General features: G+C 45.2%; 1 protein-coding gene across 1 annotated transcript in view; it reads left to right on the top strand.

Moving 5' to 3' along the window:
* CEPT1 (choline/ethanolamine phosphotransferase 1) overlaps positions 1-12,123 on the top strand; it is a 28,283-nt gene extending 16,160 nt beyond the window's left edge. Inside the window, exons 4-8 of the mRNA XM_010024961.1 lie at positions 3,482-3,566; positions 8,048-8,179; positions 8,983-9,141; positions 10,469-10,594; positions 11,301-12,123. Of these exons, the coding sequence (XP_010023263.1) occupies positions 3,482-3,566; positions 8,048-8,179; positions 8,983-9,141; positions 10,469-10,594; positions 11,301-11,417 (619 nt within the window). The 3' untranslated portion in view covers positions 11,418-12,123. The remainder of the gene's footprint in view (positions 1-3,481; positions 3,567-8,047; positions 8,180-8,982; positions 9,142-10,468; positions 10,595-11,300) is intronic.
* The last annotated feature ends 3,571 nt before the right edge of the window (positions 12,124-15,694 follow it).

The raw sequence follows: 15,694 nt of genomic DNA, 5'->3' as shown, positions 1-15,694 counted from the left end.
GCTTTGCAAATAGTTTCCCTAGCCACTGGAGCAAGCTATATATATTATTCCTCAAAAGGTCAGTATGGGGAGTACAGAAAGGCTTCAGTCAGTCTGTGTCCAAACTGAGCTAAGCCACTTTCCCTGCAGCCCTGCTTTTGTCTTTCATTTTCTGAGGCACCTTCCCAGTGGTACCAGAGTTAAAAAGCAATACAGTGACTGAGGCCATTTATGGGTCTTTTTATTACCAGCACATTTTACCTTGAAGCAATTCATAACTACAGGTTAATCATTAAAGGAGTAGCAAGGAATGTTCTCTAAGCTGCAGGACGTGTTGATGCTTTCCAGGCAGTGCCCTTCCTTACAAAGGTACCAAAGATCTTTGTTGCCAAACCCGCTGTTGCTTTGTTTTCTAATTGCATTCCTTCACTTATTTTACCATGTTCAAGGGTAAGGGCTGTTTAGGACTTTAGAGGCTGGTAGCAGTCTGCCTGTGTTGCATTCAGAAGCCTCATTCCCATTTATTCCTTCTCTTTCTCCCTGTCAGGTCAGTCTGTACCTGCACAGTCACTTTGACTCAGCACAGCTTTGTTCAGACCTTCCACTGCCCTCACCTTTGGGCTTGCGTCATTCAGGAGCCCACACAAAAAGGATAAGGAAAGGTGATATGCCAGAAACTGGGACAGGAACCTTTCCTGTTCTTCTTTATATGGCTGGGTCAGTTTAGCTAAGGCAATATCCCAATGCAGCTGATGGCATGGGCCTGTGGTGCTGGCACGAGGGGAAGTGGGACTGAGCAGGTGGGTTTGGGGGAGAAGGTGGTGACTTCTCCAGTGGTGACGACTGCTCCTTTTAGCAGCAGCATGGATTTGGTGCTGTAGTTGCTCAGTCATTTTAAACTCCACTTGAACAAATAGAGGAACAGCATGCCTCTTCTCCCTTTCACCCAACTTCTGTTTCCACATGTTGTTCCTTTTTGTGGTCTCCTTTGAAAAGCCGCATTTCGGGTTTCCTGGATTCTTAGATTTCAAAGTAGTGTCTGTTGGACTTCTGCAAAGAAACTTCACTGGGTAGTTCCAGCATCAGGCATGAGGTCCACTGGTGTCGAGCACATCTTTTGAAGTCATCTAACAGTGATTTTAATGAGCATAGGATGTTCCCAGTCCTTTTTCATCCTTGGTTTTACGAACATATGCTTTATTTAGCTGATAGTTTAGGTGTTAGTTTCTCTTCAGTTGATCTTGTCTTTGACTTCTGTCTTAAGGAGCCCTTTGGTGTTGAATCTTCTCTTAATGTAGAATTGAAGTTAAGCCTCATTATAGGAATCTCCTGTTGCAGAACAAATACAAGTCAGGGAGGAGTGTTTTAACCAAACACACTTTCATTCTGAACCCTTCCCAGCTGCCTGATGCCATCTTATTGGAGCTGGTGGTACCAGGGCTGTGTAAAGAAGCTAATGCTGTCTTCCTCACCTGAATCCAGGCACTGCTTCCATGCATTTGCTTGGGCTCTGTTTGGTGTAAGAGCTTGTCTTTCAGAACACTGTCTTCCATGATCTGAAAGGTTTTTTGGAAGTAGATGACTTTATTTTGCTTTCAGGTTACTGCTGCCAAAAGAAACCTGTTTTACTGTCCAAGCGCAGCTGTAAATGAGTTCCCCCCTTTAGCTGTTAGTCACTGTTTCTGTGAACTTTCTCAGCTGTTTTATGTTCTTTTAGGTCATTGACAGAAGTAGTGGAACAGGCTAAAACCACATTCCTGGTTCATGGAGCTGCTTCAGCCCTTCCTCACTTGGGCACACTGAAAACACATTTCCATGCTGACTCCAAAAGCTGGGAGGAAGCAATTTGCATTTAATCAGATGGTTTGTGTGTGTCTCTCCTTGCATGGCTGAGCACTTTTATTTTGCCTTTCAAGATGCCTCAATGGCTTAATTTGTTTGGATGAGGCTTGAAAAGATGAATGTTTTAGGACATTCTTTCCTCTTTGTGGAGAGGAATTTTTTCCCTCTGATTGCCACAGGGGTTCTTATTGAACAGCTCAGAATAGAGGAAGAGCCCTGAGGTTTTCCTGTGCATCTCTTATCTCCAGGTTTGGGGTAGTGCAGAGAAATGATACCTAAAGGAAATTGTCTTACTGGAATCTTCTCTAGATCTCTGACAGCTTTGGCTGAACTTCCCTCTTACATGCTAAGAGTCTCTCCCATCTTCTTTATCCTTTATTCTCCCCTTTGCTGCTTCACTGCTTATGTACTTCACAAAGGAGGGAGCAGGGGTAGGACACAGTGGTGATAGTCAGGGTTGGATGCCCCATCTCCAGTTTGCTTGCTGTCAGCAATGCCACCACATGTGGATCTGCTCTTCCTTCCATAGGTGCATGTCCTGCTCCTGAGGACTTGTTTAGGAAGTCTCTTGGCTGGTGGAAAGGTGAAGTTGCCCCGTGGAGGTGGGTGCTGGGTCTTCACAGCCTCCTGAAAGCACCAGCCAATGGTTAGAGCATCCACAGCAAGATAAGAGGTTGCACTGAACACCACCTACAGTTGTTCTTCTGCTCTCTTTTACTCTGGGGTATGTTCTACGTGGGAATTAGCTGCAGCCTCATGATTTGCCCTTCTGCATATTGATCTGCAGAGTTACAGTTTTGCCAGATGAGATTCCCTAAATGAGAGGATCCACTGCAAACCTGGAGCAAAGGCTGGAGAGAGCACTTGAGGGAGCACATTGATCTGGTCTTAAACTGAATTATATGGCCTTGTGTTCATATAAGGCAGACAAAAACCCACCCTGGGCTATTATTCCCAGATGCCTGTACAGTGGATAACATGAGCAGTGGTTTTGTATGAGCAAAGTGTATATTTGCAAGATGCAGTTTTGAGCCTTACAGGTAGAACTGTATCATTAGAGGTGGGGAACAGGCTGTAAGTATTTCAAGCTGATTGAAGGATTATTTTTGACCCAGTACTCCAGTATGGAATAGTATTTTATAGCCTCATATAGAACACCAGCAAGTCCATCGTCTATGTTTCACGTGTAGTTTTCTTCTACTACTTTGAGGATTTGTGCTTTTTTCTTTTTTTTAGAGTTTGATGCTATTCAGAGAGAATATTTCTATTTAAAAAACAAGGATATAATAGGGATTAAAAATATCTGTCTTGAATTTTACCATCTGAAGCAAGTTCCCTTTTTTTTTGGTGGGCAAGGTTAAAACTAGATATTGATTTCTGCAGCCAGCAGCGCTCACTGCCAAGTTCCAGCTGTGCCTTTGGACAAAATGAGGGGTTTATTGCACTCTGAAATCAAACAAGTGTGGCTCTTGAGTCTAACAATAAAACTAAAATGGCTGTTTGCATTTGAAAGTGTCTATAAATGTTGTCTCTTTATTTCCTCCTCGTTTTGGAGGGTTTCTACCGTGCATGACAGAGCAGAGCTGCTGAGCTTGCAAATAACTGCCTTGAAATGGCTTTGAATAATTTTGCTTCTTTTTGGCTTTTTGTACCTAATCAGAATTGATGTGACTGAAGTACAAATCTTCATAATAATCATGCATTTACTGGCAGTGATTGGAGGACCACCTTTTTGGCAATCTCTGGTAATTTTGTTCATGTTCTTGTTTTTATCCTCTTGAATAATCTCATGGGCACCTGGAAGAGCTACCCTGGAAAAGCTGTGATGGGGAGGATATATATTCCTCATACTTGGCAATATATATTCTTGAGTATAGATCACACAGCAGTAACTGCATTCTGGTTTTACCAGAGTTGTTAAACCAACTTCTTATGTTGTAGCTTGTGTTTGCAGGTAGAAAACTATCAGATCTTGCACAAACCTGACTGGACCTTCAGTGATGTCCAGCTTCCCTTGACAGAGCTGGCCACGACTGGAGTGAATATCAAAGTACTAGTACTCAAGGAAAAGTACCAAATGGGATTGAGGATATGGGGGAAGCTTTTGGAGAGCAGCTGGTGACCATCAGTAGGTCCTTTCCAAGCCACCCCATTCCATGACTCCAGTTAAGTAAGCTCATCCTGGGCTGGCTGCATATAGATCCTGTAGGGGTTATATAGGCTCACCAGGCCAGGTCAGCAGGCAGCTTATGGACTGTATAAATGGATTTGGCATTACAGAAGCCACATTGGGCTATCAGAATTGTCCAGAGAGAAGTATCAACATACATAAATAGAAAAATAGTAATTCTGGAAGTGACACCTAAAGCACTGATTTCCTGGAAGGTTTTTCTTCCTCAATATTGATCTTTTTGTGTCTTTGAAACATAGTTCTTAAGGTGGAGAAAGAAATCTTGATTTGCAATAAAGCCAAGAGATGGTCCAAAATTACTGAAATGTGTCACCCCAAATGGCCGAATTTCTAATCTGCTTCATATAATCTGGGAAATGAACCTTCTAACATTGGGAATATCTAGGAAAAGGAGCTAATTTTGGCTATCCTGATTTTGCTACGTGTGCTTCATGCTTAAAGAAACCACCCCCCAATTAATTGTGTGAACTGCAGAGTAAATACCATCTAAAGAGAATGAGGAGAGAACTAATGCTAAAATCTGTAATAAATGAGGCTACAAATCAGTTTATTGGTGCCAGATGTTTCCAGAGAGGTTAGTGTGGCCAATGGCCCCTCTTGTTCTGCATTACAAGTAGGGATTTCCCAATCCATGTGCTCAGTTTCCTTTCTCCCTTTTTAATAAAAGGCTGGGAAATGCTGCCACAGCAACCTCCGGCACAATTCAGTGCAAAGTGGTGGTGATGTGAGCGTAGGAATTGTTCCCTTGTGGTATCTAACAACTTAAATCACCCTTTGAAATAACCTATTCCACAACCCTTTTCAGCAAGATCTTGCCATCTAGTTCTGGGTTGTGGCAGCATTTAGCTGTCAGCTCCCTAAAGATTGAACTGCTTTGAAGTTGGTGTTGGATTATGGAGAGATTTCCCGTAACTGGGAATTTCCCTTTGTCATTCCACGTGGCAGATTTTGTGTTTATTTAGAGAGAAATGTTATTTACTACTTGCAGAGCAAAATACATCCCCAGCCCCTCCTCACCCCACTCCCTCCTCAGTCCTTTTGTATTGGATGTAACAGCAAATTGGTGGTTTGATATTTTTGATCTGGTTCTATCTGGGGGGGTGGGATAATTGGATGTGATTGGATACTCAAACATTCCACTTTCCTATGCTAAGAGGTGAAAAGCAAAACAACCTGAACAGGCTGACGGCAGAACTGTGTGTTTTGTCAGTTGGTGCTTTCATGAGCTTTCCTTTCCCCCATGATCTGGTGTGTTTCTCTTCTGGCTTCCTGCTTTTTGCCAGTGTAGAGTCTCTTTAAAGGGTGTTAAAATGCTGTTTGCACACCCCTGGAGCTGGCTGATCTCTGTGGATGGTGAGTATGGCAGCAATATGCAGCTGAGATCCTCATCTGAGTCAAGCGAGCAAGTGTAGGTGCAACTTGTTTGATGCAGTGATTACACAGAGGGGTTTTTCTGTTTGAAGTCAGAAAAGTGCTGCAATTACTCCAGTTTATTCCAGAACAGAAGCTTTAAAAGCATAAACACTTCATGAATATTAAGTGAGCTTGGGTTTGGCCCTGGTTTTGTTGTTCCTCTTGCAGATGGGACTGAGGAAGCGTGCATACATCAGCTCTGAACTGCAGCTGAGAGCAGCCTTGTCAGGAGCACCCCCAGCCCACTCCACTGCTTGTGCTGTTTGGGACTCTGAGCAGACCAAGAAGAGTTCCTGGAGGGAGGAGTCTGCTGTGTCTCCTTATGGATGTGTAGTCTCTTACATGCTCTTGACTGCTGCTTCCCTGAGCACTTGGCTGGGCTCTTTTCCTCACTGTTTCCTAATGATACATATTTTCTTAAATCCCAATTTGTGCTGCCCAAAACTCTGATGGCATCTGCTCTGGAGGCCTGGCATGAGTTTTCTGGCAAATGATTCTGGACTTGCTTAAATCCAGGCTCTGGCAAGCTCTTATTAGTCCATTCTTCGCCTGCTGCCACTTGCTTTTATTAGCATGCATGCCTTGTTCCCAGATGGAATCTGGGATGCTCCCTTTTCCAGGCTTTACCTGTGTTCAGAAGCTTTCTGCGCACGGTGGCCTTTCTCTTGTCATCAGCTGCAAAGGGTGTAACAGGGAACATAATCTGCCTGCAGAAGACTTGGCTTGTGATGCTCTTCTGCATGGTCCCTTTGAATGGCCTGTAGTGACATATGGAATACCAGACAAGGAAGTCTTCTGGCTGGCCTTGTACTGTCCTCTTAAGTCAGGGGCTGCAATGCCATTTTGTAGGTGGATTTCCCTCTCTCTCTCTCCTCAGATTTTGGTTATTTTTCCCTCCATGATATTTTCTTGCCTTTGCTGCTTGCGTCTTGTATGCAAAGCAATTTAGCAGCTGCTGGTCTTGTTAATGCCTTTCCTTTGGCTTTCCTCTGCCACTTTTCTATATGGAGCTTTGTTTCCCATTAGTTATTTCTGCTGGGTAAGCGCAGTCTAAACCCCATCACTGGTGGAGCTTTAGTGGAAACAAGAAGGAGAGTGTTAATGAATCCTAAGTTAGAAGAGTGCTGGTCACATCCTTCTCTTGAGGAGGAGATAGGACAAGGGCAATGGCTTTAACCTGCCAGAGGGGAGATGAGATGAGCTCTGAGGCAGCAGCTCTTCCCTGGGAGGGTGCTGAGGCGCTGGCACAGGGTGCCCAGAGAAGCTGTGGCTGCCCCATCCCTGGCAGTGTTCAAGGCCAGGTTGGACACAGGGGCTTGGAGCAACCTGCTCTAGTGGAAGGTGTCCCTGCCCGGGGCAGGGGTTGGAGCTGGAGGAGCTTTAAGGTTCTTTCCAACCCAAACCAGGCTGGGGTTCTGTGATGATTCTGTGATGATTCTGCCTTTCCTGAGCATCGTTCTCAGCACAGGTACCTTCCTGTGTAAGACTGAGACCTTGAGAAGTCCTGTGCCTTGTAACATCAGTGAATGGTTACACTCTGTGGCAGTGTGGCCTCCTGCTCACTTGCCATTATTCCTCCTTTAGTATCTTCCAGAAAAGGTTTTTTGATGTAACAGTGCAGCCTGAGCAAGGGATAAATACATCCAAGTGTCCTAAAGCTGCCAGGCAGGAGCCTGCAAGGGCAGTGATTTGGGGAGGTGGTCTGTAGGCTGCCTATGAGCAAGGTTAAAGCTGGCTCTGCCTCCTCATTGTACCCTGAAAAGATAGGTTGTTATTGACTGCAATAGAAAACTCATGATCTTTACCTGCCAAAACTACACTGAGAGTGTAACTGAAGAGAAATAGAAACAACTTGACCTCACTTGGGCTTCTGTATGTAGTTGCACCCCTTGCTGCTGGGGAGCAAAGGGTGTCTCTTCAGTTTGAGTGCTGTGAGTGCAGCTCCTGAATTAAGTGCTCTTTAGAGCTGGGAAGGTTTGGGTTGTTCTCTCTAAACACTTGCTTCCATAATGTATTTCCTGTGGCTTACGTTGAACTCTTCTTTCTTCACTTGTAGCTTCTGTCCTTGAAACACTGCTATTAAGTCATGAAGAAAACTCCAGCCTGTGCTCATTTTCCAGGTCTCTGGCAACCTCCTTGCTTGCTCTCCTGGCTCGCTGACTGACATGACTTGTCTGATGTCTGTTTGCTTCCCTTGTCTTGCCTGTAAGATAGGATCCAGTTTAAGGGACTTTGTTTCACCATCTCCAATAGCTCTTGCTTTGGCCAGTTTGACCTTGGGCTGCAGCTGTGAGTTTTACAACCAGCTTCAGAAAAGATGACTGCTGCATTTCTCCTCCATGTGCTGGCTGGGTTGTTCTTGCTGTCTGTCCACTTCTCTGCTTTTGGTGGCTCTTTTCAGGTAACTGAAGATAAGCCTGGCTTTATGGAAAGCTTGATGGAAGGATTAGTGGGGAAAAAACACATATTTTTCTGTGCCTTATAGAAATCTAAGTCTCTGCATAGCAGAGAAAGAAAAGCAAACGTGGTGTTGGAAAGTGGAGTGTTTGAGTGCACCAGAAGTGTTAATCCCAGTCTGGCTTCCTTGTGCGTATCCTAACTCCTTGTCTCTCTTCCATTAAGATTCCAATCCTGAATATCCAGATGAAAATATTCCCAGCTCTCTGTACTGTGGCAGGAACCATATTCTCTTGCACAAACTACTTTGGTGTGATCTTCACAGGTGGAGTTGGCAAAAACGGATCCACTATAGCAGTAAGTACTTTGTTCCGTGTGGTTACTCTGCAGCGCGCTGTGGTTCTTCAGCCATGCTGTGAGTTTGTAGTTGCCATAATACCTCCTACATATGAAATGTTTTACTTTCATTTCCTTGCTTGCCTTCGGAAAAACAAGTTAATATTGTCTGTGTAAGAAAAGTACCTTTAGGAGTCAAGAGTTTTAACATTTTGGAGTGTTTCAAAGTGCTCATGGTACTTTGATATTTGCTTTTGAATTGATCATATGAAACAGGTTGTATAAATACACTTCCCCCCCAGATTGTTCATAGAAAAGTCCAGTGTAAAATCCATTCAGAAGGCAATTTGAGAGGATTGCTTATGGCTTTGTGCCTTCTAAAAGATCTGGATTAGTCATATTGCCAGCGAAGAAGTGCAGGTGGAGGCATCTGCACAAGCACCTCCTGTGGTGGTGAAGGTGGTGGCTGATTCTGGAGCCCTGGGAGTTTTCCGAAAGGCAGTTGTCTACCAGCCTAATAATTATTTGCCACCAGACAGGCTGGTTTAGTTGCTTTCTAGCTGGTACAGAGAAAGCTGTACAAGTTTGGTCTCCTGCCCTTGTAACAGCGTTAGCCAGGGCCTATGTGACGTGTCAGAACCACACTCTCAGCTGATGCTTGCTCGAGTTTCACCACCCTTTGTTCCTGTTGGTATTCAGAAAGACATGTTTTTAATGTGATTTTAATCAAACGCCACCCGTTGCACACCATGTGTTTGGCTTCCTGGGGTTTCTCTGCAACATGTACATTTTATTAACCTAATGCTTTTAATCCCTCTCTCTAGGGAACGAGTGTCCTCTCCCCTTTTCTTCATATCGGGTCAGTGATTGCCTTAGCTGCAATGATCTACAAGAAATCTGCAGTGCAGCTCTTCGAAAGGCATCCCTGCTTATACATACTCACTTTTGGTTTTGTATCTGCTAAGATAACAAACAAACTCGTGGTAAGTGCACCAGAACCCTTGAGTTTGTTGTTATTGCAGTAAAACCTTCTGTGGAGTTGCAAGTTCTCTGGTTATTCCAGTGAGTGAGTGACTTCTGTTTGTGTACTGAAGCGATACTCGTGCTTTGCTTATTTTTAGTAGCTTGGAGGTGCAGCAGAGCCTTTCTTGTCTTTGAAAAGGGACTGGTAAACCTCAAGCTAATGCCATGGTTACACAGTGCAGTGCAGTTTACAGTTGCCTGCATTCTGTTTCTTCCCCTTTCCCAGCTGTTTATTCACCCTTTTGCAGTGTATTTGCACACGTGTGATGAGCTGGGCTGGTGCGGAAACCCCCCTCAGATGCAAGTGCAGAGGGGGGGAACGTCTGGGAGGAGAGAAGGTGACAGAGCTGCTGAGGTTTAGAACAGTTGCTCAGGGTTTAACTTGCTTGGAGAGAGATGGTGGCTAAAACATTAACAACAGGTTTGTACCAGGGGGCAGATGGACCAGAGGAGCCCCTGTTGAACAGAGTGAATGAGGGATGAAACAACTGCTGCCCCACAGGCTGAACCTGCATCCTGGTTCTGCAGGCCTGGGTTGCATTGCCACATGCACTGGATCAGTACTGGATGTAACTCATCATGGAAGAAAAGTCAATTTCTTACCAAGATCTGTTTGCTACACAGTCCCATCAACTGTGTTGGGCTGTTAGGAATGAGGATGTGGGGTAGGACATCTGCTGTGCATGTGGGGGAGGGTGGGAAGGCCACACCAGAGAGAGGTGGTGCTCCTTCTGGGGTGGGAACAGATAGCAGGAGGGAGAGGAACACCAAGTATCTGAGTTTTGAAGATCCAGCAGCAGGTTTCGTTTCCAGGCTCAGCTAAACCTTAAAACTTATCAGTCTACTCCCATGTCACTGCTTTGTTTCTGGCAGGAGGAAGAGTTTGTGGGCTGGAAAACATGTTAGGTTTTTTCCTGTAGCAACATTCTTTGTTCTGAGAAGATACTTCTCTGCAGACCTTCCTGTATAGCTGTAGACTTTCATGGTAAAACCAGTATTGCTGCCACTACTGAAGCACTTGATACGCCCCATCCCTGGCAGTGTTCAGGGCCAGGTTGGACACAGGGGCTTGGAGCAACCTGCTCTAGTGGAAGGTGTTCCTGCCTGTGGCAGGGGGTTGGAACTGAGTGAGCTTTAAGGTCCCTTCCAACCCAAACCTAATACTCTATATAATCTTCCGGTAAGGTGGCTTGAACTTTGGCTTTTTTGGCTTTGTGTAGGCTGAAGTCATTCTACTTGATCTGGTGTATATTTACTTCTTAAACTTCCTTTTTCTGTTCAATGTAGGTTGCCCACATGACCAAAAGCGAGATGCACCTCTATGACACAGCATTCATAGGCCCAGCACTGTTGTTTCTGGACCAGTATTTTAACAGCTTTATTGATGAGTACATTGTACTCTGGGTTGCTCTGGTAAGTGCAGGATTGTTAGCAGTCATCACAAGCACTTGGGTGCTCTTCCACAAGCCCTCTTTGCACTGCTCGAGTCTGGCTGAGGGTGGTGGAAACCAACTTCACTGAGTTCATTTTAAGCAGAGCCGATGCTAAGAGGTAAACATGGTGGTTTGGTGTATAAATCAAGCAGTTTTAAAGCAATGCAGCAAATACTCAAAGCTTTGAATAGCATATTTTGAGAATTCATGTTCCTGTCTGGTTTGGAAGGGAATTTATTATGTGCAGTGTGAGTGTAGCTTGGCTGTGCCTTAAGCTCTCGAAGGCATGTCCATCTGTCATTCCTAACAGCACCCATTAGATAAAAATACCTGAAGTTAAGCTCATGTGTGCTTAGCAAGCACTCAGGTGTTATCTACCAAAATGCAGGGTTAACCTTTGAATAAAATGGATGTTTTCTGTAGGGTTCTCCCCATTCAGAGCTAATGGGGACAGTTCACAGTATCTGTATAGCCATGAGAACTGGTTTCCCCTCTCTGACTCCAGAATGAAGTCTGTGTTCTTGCAAAGCTGGAAGCAAGCCCAGAGTGCCTGGAAACTCTTTCTTCCCAAGTGATTATTCCTGTAGAGTTGAGATTCACTTAGTAAAAAGAGGACCCCAGTGCTTTTATTCTGAAGGTGTTGTGAAAACACAGACTCGAATGTGTCGTTTTCTTTCCCTTGGCAGATCTTCTCCCTCTTTGATTTGCTCCGATACTGTGTCAGTGTGTGTAATCAGATTGCTGCCCATCTGCACATCCACGTGTTCCGAATCAAGTCCTCCACACATTCTAACCACCATTAGGAAACGGGGAGTCACCAGAAGGAGAACTAAAGAAAGAGCTGGTTTTCTACATGAAAGGATGTGAAGATACATAGGAGACTAAGGCAAAAAGCAGATAAGAACAAAGTAATTTATCATAATCAGTGTTGTATAACTTTTATTCTTTGTTATCAGTAACACTCCTTAACTAGTCTCCTGCCTGAGAGAGTGAATTCCAAGTACACCCTAGTCAACTCTACATGTAGTCAACTCTTGGTTCGAAGCCCAGGGAAGCATGCAGGGAGTAATGCTCTGTCTTTGTAATTACCTTGATTACAAACTAATCTATCTATGGTGAATGGATCCCCAACAGCTGACGTTTCTAATGTAGTAGAATTACAGCTGCAATTAAGACTTGCTTTTAATTTTAATATTTCATCATCTCTTAGTGAAATACTTGTTTAGTGTCCACTTGAAATTTCTTTACTAAAGACCTGAGCTGGTAAAACCAGAGATATCTCACTACTTGTGCAGCTGAAGCAGCTCTCGGGGCTTGAGTCCAGACTGAGGTGGTTCCTTTTGCTTGTGTGTTGCTGGTAAAGCGGTTTCTTGCTAAAGGACAACGTGTTGAACAGGGTTCTGCAAGTCAAGGGATGAGGAGTGCAAAAGAGTGTGGTATCTTTGTCAATTTTATTTTTTTAAATAAACAGTATCTAAAAAAGCCCACTTCCTGCTCACTTTTCTTCAGTGGAAAGACTTTACGGTTTACTTTTTTATGTATAAAACTTCAGCAAAATTTCCTTTCTGCTCTTAATAAATAAGAATTCCAAGAGCAAGAGTTGTCTTCAGATGTGTGTGTGGCTCTGTCTTACTTGGAGTGATGAAATACAACCCTGCCTGTGTTACTTAGCCGTTTTCTAATGCTTGTGTGTGTGTGGCGGTGTCATTCCAGGATCTCCAAGAGCTTTCCCTGCTATGTAGTGCAGTAAGTTTGGGGTGGGTTTTCTTGCTGCTGTTTTAATACCATTTGAAGTGGGGAGGAACTGAGCTAAGCAACTGATCCCCGAGTTGGTGGGGCTGTTCCAGTGCCATGTGTGGTAATGAGCCATGTGGGTTTGCCCATCTCTGGCAGTGTTCAAGGCCAGGAGCTGCCATGGCTGTTGTGGGGCTGCTTGGGGGGTGGTGGGGAATGCTAGGAACCTGCTGGCTGAAATCCTAGCCCTCTGAGCACGAAGCATCTCAAGATGGTAGGATAATGCCTGTGTCTACTGGGAACCTAGAGCCACAGCAGTACCTGAAGACAACTGCATGTGTCTCTTCTTTGAGGGAATTAAGTACAGCTTACTTAAAATAATAAACCCCAACAACAATAAATCAAAATCCCCCTTGGCCAGGAAGTGGTGATGTGCATTTCCTGCGATGCACTAATGGTTAGAAAACGTGCTCAGGAAGTGGAAAGAAAAGTCAGTTTCTTCAGTGACTGGAGAGCTTTAAACCCCCTTCTCCCACCTTCGTAGGACAGTGGCCAGTGTCAGGCTCTCATTCCCAACTTGTGTCCTTGCAGACACACAGGACTGCTTGTGCTGGAGAGCCCAGTGTGGCTTCAGTTCAGTTGCTGAAGTGGGTGTCTGTGAGGAAAGACCTGGGGCCCTGGCTGAGATGTTGCAGGAAGTGGAAGTGAGATGCTGACCTTGTCAGCTGAGCTGATGTGCTCTGGTTTGGGTCTTCTTTGCTTGGAAGAGTCTTGGTTCCTTCCTGAGGGCTGATACCAGTCCAGCAAGTGAGCTGGAGGTCATGTGTCGGGGTTGGGGCACTGGGGAAAGGAGGAACATCCTCAGGATGAGGAGGAAACTAATGTAGCTTTCCCTGCTTTGCCCTTAGCTCCCAGGCACTCGCATGCTTGTGAGCAGCTATTTTATGGCCAGTGCATCCAAGGGCTCTTTGGGGGACCTGATCTGGACAGTCCAACCTCTGCTGCTGCCCTTCAAGCAGTGAGCAAGATGAAGTCTACAAGACAAATAAACCTGGAAGGATTTTAAGGTGCTGCGGTGCTGTCTCCCCTCTAACAAACCACACATGTTTCTTCATCAGCGTGAAGTGGGTACAGAACTCCCTGGAGTGTGAGGGGTGCCCACAGGGAGAACCATGCTCTTTGTCTCAAGGGTTTTAAGATGAAGTTGCTCCAAATGACGTGTCACAACTGCTTGGTGAAGAACTGAAGACTTCATAGGGTTATCCAGCAGGAAACGTGCATTTCCAAATGTGTCTAAGCCAAAGCCTCTTGATGTTCAGGCAATGGAATCAGACACCTTTCCCTGAGCTTTTTGCTACCTGGATGTTTGAATGGCCTCTCTGTTCAGGCAGCCAGGAAAAATTCCTATTTCTATCCTCATGAAGTTCCAGTGTTATCAGGGAATAGTTATTGCTGTGGATAGAGTCATTTATACAATACCTATAATAAATAATGGAGTAAGTGAACTTCACCCCTGGGGCTTGAACATTACAGTGCTGTCTTGTTTGTGATCATAGGTTGTCTTTGATACACCTGGAGAGCTGAGGCTGCCCGAGGGGTTGAGAAGGGGAACAGAGGTTTTGTGGGCTCAGCCTGAGCTTTTGACACACTTTTTCACTTTCTGTTGCATTCAGAAGACACTTGGAAGGAGGAGCTTTTGCAAGAGCCTGTTGAGCTTCCTGGAAGGCCTGTGTCTGGGTGTGCTCCCTTCAACACAAACACAACCCATCTGCTGTTAAGCAGGTTTTCCCCTGAAACTCTAAAGGCAAGCTGCAAATTGCCACGTGGGGTTGGAGTGTTGCCTTTTCCAAGGACTGGTGAAGGAAGCTCCTTGCTTTGGCAAGCAGTTTAATGCAGGAAAGAGGCAGGTCAAGACACCTCAGGGCCCGTTTCTGTTTCATTTGAGTGTCAGTCTTGTTTCATACACATTTTTGTCTCTTCTTTCCTTCTTGCCCTGTGTTCACGAGTGCTGCTGTGCCACATCTTTGAGTTTGGAATGGCGTTGCAGAGATGTTTAATCATCTCCAGAGAGCAGGAGGTGAAGACTGCAGCTCTTTCCAGAGGTTAGAGCCAGGTGGGAAGTGATCTGAGGTAGGAGCTGTGTCTGTTGTTGTACTGGCACAATCTGAAGGCACTTAGCAATACTGACTGCATTGGCTCTGGTGGCCTAAATATGCCCAGGGCTATTTGCTGGCACCCAGGCAGCTGGCAGAGGGTGACACATGCCAAAACATGAACCTTATCTTCCAAGCAGGGCAGCTGCATAGCAGGAATTGAACCACAGATCAGGAAGGATTCCTGTGCTGGCTCCCAGTCCATGCCCAGGAGTTGTTTGCATGCGTGTGAGTTGGCCAATGCTATGCTGGGAACTATGTTAATGATTTAGCAGAATAAATGAGCACTTTCCAGTTCAGGGAAACATTTCTTGGCACCGTTTTACTGACTTGTAAATGCAGATCAAGTGTTAGACACAGCTTTGCAGGAAGAAAATATGCTGTGAGTTCTGCTGATGCACTGTGGCCTGAGCCCTGGCTGTGGTCCTGCTCCTGGCAAACAGCAGCTGGGTTCCCTCCCGTGTCTCTAGCAGCAAAGACCATCTCCCCACCTGCCAACAGGAGGTTTGAGAGGGGCAGGCTGTGCTCAAAGGAAGGAAATAGGGTGTTTTACTCAGCATCTGCCCCTTCACCAGGGGGTCTTCTTGATCTGTCCTAGTGAAGTGCACACTTCTTGCAATAGGCAGCCTCTCACCCTCTGGATTAAAGGGAGGGCACTAAAGCTCTTGCCAGTTGCACCAGTGAGGTGAGTAATGATAATATCAAGCTGCTTTTCAGTGTTCAGACCAACCCTTGAAACTTGCTAATCAGGAACCCCAGCCCTTGCTGAGGGAAGTATCTGGCCCTGGTTTGTCTGGGAAGGAAACGCAGCTTCCCCTGCTGCAATATTTATTCCCTGGATGGGTGCATTAGGAAGGGGAGAGAACCACAATTCAGCTTTAACTGTGCTGCAGGCATCATTTCAGAGACAGGGCTTCAATGAACTGCGAGGGTTTAAAAGAAGTTGACTTCAAAACCAGAAACAAGGAGGATGTTGATGTGTTTTACTGCTGGATTTAACAAATACTTCCTCCCCACTCGAAGCTGTTGATCAGCCATTTCCCTCTACTACAAAACACAGCCCTGTGGCCTTCACAGTTTGCTTATAGCACAAATAAATAACCTGCTGGAAAAGACTGGGTTTGTTTCTATAAAGAGCTAAACTGGGCTCTTAAGTAGTCCCAGGCAGCTGCTATAGAGGAAACCACTACAAC

Source organism: Nestor notabilis, unplaced genomic scaffold (assembly GCF_000696875.1).
Source record: "Nestor notabilis isolate BGI_N333 unplaced genomic scaffold, ASM69687v1 scaffold17092, whole genome shotgun sequence".
Lineage (NCBI taxonomy): Eukaryota > Metazoa > Chordata > Aves > Psittaciformes > Psittacidae > Nestor > Nestor notabilis.
This window is presented reverse-complemented; position numbering and strand designations above follow the sequence as displayed.